At 36.0% G+C, this 12,569-nt stretch overlaps 1 protein-coding gene across 9 annotated transcripts in view; it reads right to left on the bottom strand.

The window, feature by feature from the left end:
- Positions 1-12,569, bottom strand: part of POT1 (protection of telomeres 1) — an 81,129-nt gene that overhangs the window by 27,213 nt on the left and 41,347 nt on the right. For all 9 annotated transcript variants that reach the window (XM_087766806.1, XM_087766807.1, XM_087766811.1 and 6 more), the window contains 2 exons: positions 5,731-6,021; positions 2,042-2,197 (listed from right to left, as the gene is read on the bottom strand). In XM_087766806.1, coding sequence (XP_087622932.1) covers positions 2,042-2,197; positions 5,731-6,021 — 447 coding nt within the window. The remainder of the gene's footprint in view (positions 1-2,041; positions 2,198-5,730; positions 6,022-12,569) is intronic.

Below are 12,569 nucleotides of genomic sequence, written 5' to 3'. Positions count from 1 at the left end.
TCCCTGACATTGTGCTCCAGGATTTGCTAAAAATTCACTGTAATACATTACCCACTTTCTCTAGACTGTAGTGCTTACTCAGAGCTTCCTTGTCTGAACATGTGTCTACAGATACAATTTTAAAATAAGAACCAATATTTCAGGGTTTGTTTTTTTTTTTTTTTCATCTGCCCTTCTTGGTATCGAGGCTGCGTAAAACAGATTGCTCCTACATAAAACATCATTTCAGAGCTGCAACTGTCATTGCAAATGGTACATGACAACATGGGAGAGTGTAACCTAACAATTCCATAACAATTTACATTAAAAAAGGCAATTCTAAGCTACTGTCAAATGCAGAAGAGATGGCTGAAAAATAGTGCACTTTTATTGTTTCTGAAACCATAAACTGGCAAAACATCTAGTACAGTTTCTGTCCACACTGTTCTTGTGTTCACACTCGGGAAGGTGCACATGCATACATTAAACACTCTCCAGTTTTCTACTTCTACATAAATAATTTAAAAAAAAAAAAAATCTTTGTGTAACAAGACCCTGAACTAAATAAAATATTATAATATAGAATATTTCAATTTTACTTCCTTATGATACGACATGATTTCCACTAGTATTTAAAAACAAACGTTTTATTAAACCTTCCATTTTAGGAGAAGTCCCCAAAATTTTTATTATCTTTAAATTATTCTGTGTAATAAAACTAATTGCACATATTACAACCTGAACTTAATAAACCTTCCTAAAATTTAATTGTTAGGATATCAGCACTTTTTCTTCAATAACCCACTAAGACAATCCACTAAAAAGCAGTGTTCAAAAATGACCTAACTTAAAACTTCTACAGCTTGCATGAGTGAAACTACTGCAACTTTGGACATAGCCAGGAGGAGAAAAACAGCCCGTGTTGCTCAGTAGGTCAAACCAGGTTTCTTAACAGTGTCCTTCAACATTAGAGCTTCTGCTACACAGTACAGTATCCAGCAAAGGCACAGATGCTTTAGAGAGAAGAAAGAAAGGGCGTATACGATGGAAAAAGAAAAAAAGAGAGAACTGATGAAGACATCACACGCACTACATATTCAATAGGAATTCCTGAATATAAATAGGAGAGACTAATAAAGGGAGTATCATCAGCTACTCAAGAAAATATATTTTATTAAAATATTTTTTCCCTTAATTTTCAAAACATATTGCTTCACTGGAACATCAGCAGTTAGTTATATCAATAGATTACACCAGTTAGCAAGAGAAAAATTCTGGAAGAGAACCTGTAAGTAATGAAATACTTCTGTAAGTAAGTTTTGTTATGAGTTCTTACACAAAGGCGAGTTATTTTGCTATCTGGCATTTACTTATGAACAGGAATTAATATATCAAATTGATTTCATGTCTGCTGATAGCACCAGCCTAACAAATGGCTATCACATATCTTTATTTTCTGGTAAACATTTTCTTAAAAATGATGCCTGGGTATAGAGGGCAAGGCTTAAAACGAAAGTTGTATTTTTTGCTAACACTGTATTCAGAAGCAAGATGGCAGTATTGCTGAAGATCAAATGTTTAATTATGTTTTTGCTTTCTCTGTCTAAGCATAATCAACATTACTGACCCACTAAATGAAGATTGCACTGCAAATTGCAGAAGTTTATAGAACAGAAAATCTTTTATTGACTTTAGAATTACAGGCCTATAATGGGACTACAAGTTTAACCCCACTTTATATCATTTTAAAAATAATTCTAAGGGATAGAATATATTTTCTGAGTGCATTATTTTCACAGGATTATATATGATATTACACTGTCTGAAAAGAACTGCTTAATTGGAAGAATTTTTTCATGGCAATTTTCGGGTAATGAGGCTGTTTTACACACGTTGAAGGAGTTCTGCATTCAAATAAAAGGTATGGGAAATACAGTGAAAAATAGAAAGGAACATTTGAAACTCATTAACAGCAGAACTGAAATGATACATTCTCTGAAGGGAATTCTAAGCAGAAAATAGGCCACAAAGCAAGAGTTAGAAATATCAAACTGCGCATTACCTTAAGTGATTTTGCCAGTTGTACATGGTTATCATAGACTAGAACGTCCACCGTTAGATTTCGCAGCTGATGAAGAAGAACTTTTTCTCCCTCCAGGTCTCTTGCTTCCACAGGCACCTTCCATGTTGGGTAGGGACATTTTGTGCCATCCCATACCTGCAATGCAAATGAACTATTTCAATATGTTCAGAATACTTTATATTGAGATTTTAAATAACTTTCATTTTTTTAAAACAAATTTGTTGTTTGATTAAAAATTTATGACAATAAGAAATCTTAATTGGACTCTCCAAGTCCTTTAATTACTTTAATTAGATATTATGTTTTTTTTTTTTTAAATTATTATTCCTTACAGAGTATAAAATAGAGAATATGATCAAGTGTTCAGAACTGGGATTTGTTAATTTAAAAAAAAAAAAAAAATCAGCGCTAGCAAAACCTCAACTGCTTTTCCAGCAGTTACAGCTATTAGAATTCACCACATGCAGAACTGTCTATATTTAATATTTTAATACTGCTATAGGGTTTTTTAACCACTCCAGCTACAGTATATGAAGATTGAGTACACAGCATATACTCCCTTAATTACTGATGATCTCCTACATCAGTATGCACTGCTACTTATCCAGTACATATTAGAAAAAAATCAGTATTTAACATATACTTAATAACAACAATTCTAAAAATTGTTTGCCTAAAACTAAGTTCTTGATACACTTAAGTATTGAAATAGTAATAGAGTTATTTTTGAGCTATCAAAGTTGTTGTGAAAAAGTAACATTACCAAGAGACTTAGCACTTTGGAACCAAAATCTTCCTACTTAAACCAAACATTAAAATTTCAGTGATAGCTGCTTATGATATATTCTGTAAACTATGGTTTCCTGAATTCCTGAAGATACACTCTTCTCAAAGACAACAGAAATAATGGTCTGAAATACTGACATACAAAAAGAAAAATCTAGAGGCATTTAGACTACAAGACTGAAATGCTGCATTTCACATGATTTCATGCATGTAGGTTCAACAGAAGCTAACTTTCAAACAGTCTGTGATACCAAGGCATTTTTTCCCAGGAGTTAGGCACTGCAGAGGGGGAGAAAATAGGACACCAAAGCTTAATTTTTAAAGGGTTTCTACCCCTTATGCTTAACTGCTGTGGATCAAAGGACCCACAGGAAAAGATCTAAGAATCAGCAAAGCCATGTGTAAATACTCTGAGAATAACTCATGGTTGAAATACTCATCCCAAATCAAGAGATAAAAGGGAAAACTGTTCACAGTGAAAATGATCCATAACATCAAATTAATGTTCCCAAATAAGAGTGTACTCTGAAGGACCCGGATAATGAGGTGGTACATGCTGCCACAGATTTAAAAAAAAAAAAAAAAAGCCTATTATCTTCTGATCCTGTACCATGAAATACTTAAAACCACCTTTGAAAGAGAGGTTGCCCATTGCTTGAATTATCCAACTTTGCCATCTTCACTTTACTCAAATTATGGATGAAAACGCAGAAGCCCTGGTTTCAAAAACCAACGCTGGTCTAAAAACCAACACTGATTAAATTAATTCTGGATAAGAAACAGCAAATGGTTCTATTACTAGTCATCAACAGACTGGAGCTAAGGAATAGTTAGCGACAACCTTTGATCACCATGGTCGGCAAAACACTGAAATGGGAGGAGACACAATGAAACCTGTTTCTCTCTTCAGCAGAGGATGCTAATTGTATGACATAGCTTAACGTAGACAATTTAACTGACAGACCGAAGGAAAGAAAAGAATAATAGTAAAACTCTTATAAAAGGCATAAATGACAGAATAATTTCTAGTGTGAGTTTTTTAGTCTCCATCAGTTTGAACAACAAAATCCTCAGAAAAAGGTAAGCACTAACAAGTTAGCGATACCATCTTTATGCCGTGTCAGCCTGAGGTGCTGTGCATATCCCAATTAATTTATCAAGTGTAATACTAAGAGCTATGTTATGGGTGATGCACAAAATCACTAAAATTCTTTTGAGCTGTCTTTGAAGCAATCCCCACTAGTTACATGAGCTCAATGCTTAAAATAATAATTATATTTTATAGTACAATCAACCATTAATATAACTGATATGCTTGGAAAGACATAATAAATTTAAATCATTACTATAAACATATAACCACAATAATATAACAATAATATTTAATGATCACTCCATTTGAGCTGGTATTGAATTTGTTTTTGGGTTTTTTTTTTGTTGTTGTTGTTTAGCGAATCAACAAAATAATCAGAAACCTGCCTACAATTTTTTAAAAAGGCTTCTCTTCTATCATGACCAACATTTGATATGAGAAAGGGATTTTGCCAGGCTTGAAAAATGGAGGAAATTAGCAACAGCATACCGATGTTAATCTACCATTTTTAAGCTTGTCTGATGTATTTTAATACAGATTTAAGTATTTAATATTTTATACTACTAAAAGAAATATACTGTCAAAGGAATTCCGCATCAGAAAAATTGATATATCATTATTTGATTTCAAACTTTTATCCTCCTAAGCCTATCCTAAGTCATTATATTTACTATACAAAACTGACAAAATCAACTTCAGATCTTACAACATAGAAAAGAGTGTAAAGAAATATTAATAATTTAAGAAAGCACTTGTCTCTGTCCTTGCAAAGGGTCCTTCAATGCTGAACATATACTTATTAATGAACAACTTAATTACAGTCCACAAAGTTCTGAAATTTTACTAGGTCTCATTTGACATCTGTTTCACAAGGGATAATTAAACAAATATTTCTAACAGCTGCAAAGCATATTATAGGATGACACTTAAGGTTTTTTTCTGTGTAGTGCACGCATTGTTCTGCACGAGAAAAATCTTTTCTGCTTTAATGAAGGAATAATGCAGTGTGCTGTTTCTAAAAATGTTGTAACAATACAGCTTAATACAGTAGAACCAATAAATAATTTTATGAAGTCATAAAATGGAAAATAATAGGCTGTTTATCACTCACATTTTAACAATAAACTTATAAAAGAAAGAAAAAGAAATACAGAGGAGTTTCAGAATAATACCAGACTGATACATCTGGAGCTAAAACCAGGAAAATTAATGCAGACCTCCTTTTTTATTTAGCTGATGTTAAGGATCACCCTTGGAAAGCACTCTCCTGTTGTACAGCACTTTGCATTTTGTACTTTCAGTGAGCACTGATCCCCAAAGCACTTAAGTGTAACTAAAAGAAGCTACCTAAAATCCATCAAGATAGACAACACAATACATTCATTCATTTTCTAGATAGTGCTACTTACTGCATTAATTATATCCAGCAGATCTAGAAAAATGAGAAATAATTGCTGCTAACTAAAAAACAAGGTTAAAATTTAGAACTAACAATATTTTTCAACTTTAAGAAAGCTTGCAATATTTATCTACAAATGTTTGTGAAACGATGATCCATACCAATGCCATCTTACAAAACCTCTCTAAAGAAATAAATCTGATGAACAACTTCAAAGACAACTGGGATTTCTGTTTTGTTTCCATAGAAATAAAATGGTCAAGGATCATAAATTTGCTTAACCTCGAAATATTTATCTACATAACATTATTTAAATCAATGAATATGTCTGTTTTATCAAAAACCGAACCATAGTGTCTTAATAAATAAATCTACAAAAAATAAATCTACCTTTAGAAGAAAAGAAGATCCATCCACTTTTGCTTTTCCTACCAGCTGGCAAGTGAGATCAAAGAACAGCATTGGCTGAACACCAGACAATTTTGCTGCTGGTCCAGAGATGGAAAGATTACTGGCTGCCCAAACACGTAATTCTTCTATTGTCTTTTGTTCTTCATCCATGAAAGTGTACACTTTGCTAGAAGTTCGAGGAACTATTGGTGCTCCTACAGTTCCATCAAATGTCAAGGATGCAAATCCCACACTGGTAATTCCCTGCATCTGTCCATTGTATTCCCTGATCTATAACAAAATATGAAGAAAAATAAATAAACGGTTGCACTGCATCGAAATATACATACGGTTCTGTTTTATCATGTGCATGAAGAAAGGGCCATTGATCATTTTTTGTTCTTGGTGCTATTAGGAGAACGGAGTCAAAACAAAAACAAAACAAAAAAAGGAAATTAACATTAACAAGAAAACAAAGTGAATAAGCAGAAAATATAATCTAACACAAAAAATTTTTTAAAGAGGCAGACTAATACCTACCTGTACATATACAGCATCAGTGCAAAGTATTTTATTCACAAATCTCAAAATGTTTGTGTGGGGAACACATCAGGATTGCTTTTACAAGTGGGAAAACTGAGGTGCAAGAGAAATGAAATTTTAGGGGTCACACAGCAGAGTGCTGGCAGAGCAAAGTTATTACGGATTCTTGTTTTCTGCCTCTCACAATAGCCCCGTTTCCTGATATTATGGAACTGAAAATGAACATATCAGTTCTAGGAGCTATTTTTTTTTTTTTCTATAAAGCAAACAGTGACCAGCTTTCATCCCTTGAATTATGAATACAGCTTTCACAATTACTCTTATGTCTACTGCCCTACACGTGGCAGGTTCCCTGTATCCTGCTGATTTAGCTATGTATCTGCTACCATACAAAACACAGTGTTCAAAGTCTGAAGCATTCCTTCAAGGATCTAGTCTAGTCTTCTTGTTCCCTGCACTTTATCTATCTATCTATTTATCTATCTATATCAAAGCACTGTGTGACTCATTATCCAGAAATCTCAAACCAGCTGTTTTGATCCATCCTTTTTTAATTAAAACTTGCTTACCAAAAAAGCAACAAGACTTCAGAATATAGCACTTGTGAGACGATCTAGTTCAGGATTCCCAGTGCTCAATTTTCAAATGGTTCAAAATCCTACTGATTCAAAAGTGCAGAATCTGGAGAATGTGACAGAAGTTCTAAACAGCAACATTTTTTACCAAAACATTGCCAATGATTTAGGCCTATATTTTATAAACTCACTGAAATTTAAAAAGCACACAAATCAAGTATTCCTTGGCAATTCACAAACAATGCAGTTCAATCTTGGTGACAGGAACTCCTTTAATCCCTGCTACTTTGACATAATGCATAAATGCATTAAGGATCATCTCTAGGATAAACTTTCATTTACTTAAGCATTCTCCAGATCTGACCAATGGAACACATCCATTCATGATGTAGTTTTTCTTCATTGTAACACTGGAAAGCTTTAGTCTTTTAACCTTTAGGTTTAAATATTGAAAATACAAGAAAAGCCAATGGACAAATCAGGAAAATACATAGTTTCATAATCAATTCATGCCCATTACCCATGATCTGGAAAAAAATGTTCCACTATAACACTAAGACGTTATCTAATATAAATACACAGATTTACTTTAGTTGCTTCCACTGTCATTATATTCCATAGCTTCCAGAAGAGAGGAAAACTCTCTTTCATCATTTTTCCTCATTCATGCGCTATCAAAAGGTACTTCAAGCATATTTTTAAGTATCTTGTCTGACATGTCAAATGATTCTCACAGTGTTTTAATTTCCAATTTACCTACTTATTTATTTTTTCACTAATTCTTTTAAATCGTGATCAAAATATCTTTACTTCTTTCTTACTAAAAATTCTGTCCTAGACCTCTAGCCTATTTATGAGGGCTCTAAACCTTTCAGGAAACCAGTTCAAGAAACTACTTTGTCTCCCTGGGCTTCCACTAATATTTGACCACAGACTATTTTCCCCATTTCCCAAATGCTTTATGTCATGTTTTGAGCATTCATGAGGCTGTGCTTGAACATCCTGTATTTCTGACATCTCCTAGTACCCTCATTTAGTGGATTTGAAATCAGCCTTAATGTAGGGAAAGGCAGTTATAAAATAACGAAAGAAATAAAATATTTAATAAGGTAAACCTGAAGTGTCATGGTGAGAAAATTACCAGTGATCTTGAAGCAAAACCAAATGTCCTTTAGGCATAGGTATGTGGAGAAGCCACTGAATGGTCTCAGAGGTAAAAGCGTTCAACAACATTATTTAGTGAACAACAGAACAAACAGGAAAAGTAAATGTAGAATGGGTTACAGAACAAAATATTTCATAGCTGGAAAATTACTTATGCCAGACCCACAGAACAGATGACGGTCAACAGAAATTCTCTGGGCTTGTCCTATAAAAACAAATCATTGCTAAAGTGATGAGGAATCACTGGAGTGTAAAATGAACAAAATCCATGGGCAAATGTTGTTTCGTTATGGCACTCTAAGTAGATCTCAGATCAAGTTAAGCAGTGATACACTAAACTACTTATATTTTCCACACACAAATGATTTTGAAATTGAATTAACCTTAGGGAAAAGAGTTAATCTGTGACTTTTGTATACGATGACAATTCCCCCTCAGTAGATTTTATGTTATTTCTAGAGGCCTTGGGGATTTTTTAAAAAATAAGGGGAGGAGGGGAGAACAGGGAAGGTAGGCAGATGGCTATCACTTTAAAAATTCCCTGAGAATTTTAAATAAATTCAATAAATAATGGTTGCTAAACAAAAATATATTCTGGGACAAAAACAGAGCAGATACAATGTATTTAGCTTGTTCTAAGGAGGTAAGTAAACTCCAATACATATTCTGGGAGTCTTTGGCATAATTTTTATAAACTAAAGAACAAAAGGTGAAATGTCACCTCAACAAACTGCATGAACTCTAGTTTATTACAACTCTATCCTGAATATGCTCATTGAAAAGAAGCTAATCTTGAAATATTTATAAATAGATTTCCAGCAACATAAACCACCTGAATTTTTTTTTTTTTCTGAAGCTGGTGTTATTCACCTCACTCAATGGAAGAGAAAAGCGTGATAGTAAGCAGTGTATAAAGCTGGAATAATAGCATCTCCATGGTAGTTTTCCATCAAAACTGATCGTTAAATTGCAGAAGCAAAGGACTATTATGAAACTACTGTAGTCACAGATCATCTTAGAATATAAAAAATATGCCCTGTAAAACAACATATACTAAGCTAATGTACATATTCTTACACTGAGAAGGAAGATTTCCTAAAATGAATTCCACTATTGATTTGTGGAAGGATCAGGAAATCAAGATAATATTTTGAAACATGAGTACATTAAGCTTAAAACTTGATTATTATTTATACATACAAAATTATTTCAAGACATAAAGTTTTGTTGTGGTTTGTTTGGTTTTTTTACTTAAATTATTGCATTGTCTGAAACGCACTGTCCAAACTCCTGTTCCAATTTGAGTGTACATTCAGCTGAAGACCTCATTGTAAGGTATCTTTTACCTAAGCAGAAGTAAAAAACTTATGATCCCTGTGATTCATGGTTGACAACAAAACAATAGAAGATCAAGGTTCACATGCTGCTACGTAGTCTTCTCTTAACTGCAGAAATGGAGTATATATGAGATGCTAGTAAAAAGGAAAGACAGAGTGCAAAATTGTCTACAGGCAATATATCTGCAAGAATGATAGTTACTGTGGTGAGCAATGTATTCCCCTCAGTTAAACACATGTATACAAGCACATGCCATTCTGTGTGACACAAACAGGATTCAGTTGACACAGAAGCAAGATATCTTATGCAAATAAGCAGTGACAAAAAAACCCTACACATGGATTATATTTCAAGTGAAACTCCATCCCAAAACCTATACAGGAGCTTGGGATAGTGCAAATAAAAGAACACAATATACTAGGTGCCACACACTCTTCTAATTTGTTCTTACAAATGATGGCTATGAAAAAGGATTTCTTTCTAGTAGGTGGATAAAAAAAATTTACCTTATGCTATGGGATGGGAGTTCCAAGTCAACAAGGGATGCCCTTCAATTCTTCCCATTCACTCACCACCTTACACAAAGTTTTAGAGACAGATCACTGCACTTTAACTTGAAAAATGGTCTAGAATAGCTGGAGCAGATACTTGATGGAAAAACATAAACAAATAAAACATAGGTTTTCCATTGTGTCAAGACAAAAAATAGGTCACTTAGACAATATTTAGCTTATTTCCTTGGGTTCTTTGTTTTCTATTTTTGGCTGGACAGGTAGCCAACACAGAACTGAATGGCATCTAAGAGCCACTGTCCCAAGATAGCACGGGTTTCAGACCTGACTGAACTGAACAACAAAGCCTTTGAAACTTGGAAATACCCCATAAGTATTGCTTACCATTTGCGCAGTGATGGGTTATAAACAAAGGTTGCTTTCTCCTGTTAAATGGTATTACTTTATCAGCGGTTAGAATAATAGAATCATAGAATCATCAAGGTTGGAAAAGACCCTTAAGATCATCGAGTCCAACCGTTAACCTAACACTGCCAGGTCCATCACTAAACCATGTCCTCGAGCACCATACCTACCCGTTCTTTAAATACCTCCAGGGATGGAGACTCAACCACTTCCCTGGGCAGCCTGTTCCAATGCTTGACCACCCTCTCAGTGAAGAAGATTTTCCTCATGTCTCATCTAAACCTCCCCTGGCGCAGCTTGAGGCTGTTTCCTCTTGTTCTATCACTCGTTACTAGGGAGAAGAGGCCAACCCCCACCTCACCACAACCTCCTTTCAGGTAGTTGTAGAGAGCAAGAAGGTCTCCCCTCAGCCTCCTCTTCTCCAGACTAAACAATCCCAGTTCCCTCAGCCACTCCTCATAAGACTTGTGCTCCAGACCCTTCACCAGCTTCGTTGCCCTCCTCTGGACACGCTCCAGCACCTCAATGTCCTTCTTGGAGTGAGGGGCCCAAAACTGAACCCAGTACTCGGGGGTGCAGCCTCACCAGTGCCGAGTACAGGGGCACTATCACCTCCCTGGTCCTGCTGGCCACACTATTCTTGATACAGACCAGGATGCCATTGGCCCTCTTGGTCACCTGGGCACACTGCTGGCTCATGTTCAGGCGGCTGTCAACCAACACCCCCAGGTCCTTTTCCGCTGGGCAGCTCTCCAGCCACTCCTCCCCCAGCCTGTAGCATTGCATGGGGTTGTTGTGACCCAAGTGCAGGACCCTGCACTTAGCCTTGTTGAATCTCATGCAGTCGGCCCCGGCCCATCGATCCAGCCTGTCCAGGTCCCTCTGTAGGGCCTTCCTGCCCTCCAGCAGATCGACACTTCCACCCAACTTGGTGTCATCTGCAAACTTACTGAGGGTGCACTCGATCCCCTCATCCAGATCATCAATGAAGATATTGAACAGGACTGGCCCCAGTACTGAGCCCTGGGGAACACCACTCGTGACCGGCTGCCAACTGGATTTGGCTCCATTCACCACCACTCCCTGGGCTCGGCCGTCCAGCCAGTTTTTAACCCAGCGCAGAGTGCACCCATCCAAGCCGTGAGCAGCCAGCTTCTCCAGGAGAATGCTGTGGGACACTGTGTCAAAGGCCTTACTAAAGTCCTAGTAGACAACACCCACAGCCTTCCCCTCATCCACTAAGCGGGTCACCTTGTCATAGAAGGAGACCAGGTTAGTGAAGCAGGACCTCCCTTTCATAAACCCATGCTGGCTGGCCCTGATCCCTCGGTTGTCCCGCACTTGCTGCATAATGGCACTCAAGATTATGTGCTCCATGACCTTCCCCGGCACCGAGGTCAGGTTCTGACATTTTAAATAAGAAACAAAGCAGAAGCAGGTTGAGAAGATGCCTTGTTAAGATGTTTATATATGTTTACATACATATATGTTTATATATATATAAACATATATATGTTATATATGTTTATATACCCCAAACTAGCTGAAAAAACAATCCCAAAAGAATTGTCCTGAAGTCTTTTAGGGTATGAATGGCCTCAACAATTTCATTCTGAAATGGCCTTTCTGTTAAATGGAAGTTGATCCTAAGTGCTATGGACTTAGAGAAAAATCAAAGTCCTGGATTTTTATGATTTGTCCATCTCGCACACCGTAGCCACTGAATACAATACACCGTATGTCCAGCATCACCTGGAAGGATATTAATAACTAATCCCCTTAATTTGTCCCTGTTCCACTGCTGCTGAAAGTCTTGAGCTTTATTAGGAATTGCAGAGGGGTAAGAAGAGGCTAAAAGTTAGAGTAGGACCTTTGGAGATGTTTCTCACTAGCTGTCTCCAGACTTGGCAACATGAGAATGACTTCAGTCTTACAATCTGGAAACCTACATTTTTACAACTAATCTGGAAACAGGAAATGCTTGCTTTTCATTCTGAGTGTCATGCAGTGCATGATGGGATGGAAGGCTAAAAAAAAACCAACCAAAAAACCAATCACAAACACTGAAGACATACTTCCAACATAAAACAAAGTTGCAGATCAAGCGTTTGAATGATATACACATACTATAACAGAACATGCAAGCTGACATATGCTCCAATACCAAAAAAACCTACGATTTGTTAAAATTGTTACTAATTTAGTAACTTACTGCTCAAAAATATGCTAGACAACTGAATCTGAGCCTTAACAGCACATCAGATCCAGAGATTAATTTCTTTGTAAAAGTTTGATGATTGTC

This window comes from Nipponia nippon, unplaced genomic scaffold (genome assembly GCF_047370975.1).
Source record: "Nipponia nippon isolate SJK-2023a ecotype South Korea unplaced genomic scaffold, ASM4737097v1 scaffold_3, whole genome shotgun sequence".
NCBI classification, from domain to species: Eukaryota; Metazoa; Chordata; class Aves; order Pelecaniformes; family Threskiornithidae; genus Nipponia; species Nipponia nippon.
Note: the sequence above shows the minus strand (reverse complement) of the source record. Positions and strands in the feature narration are given on the sequence as shown.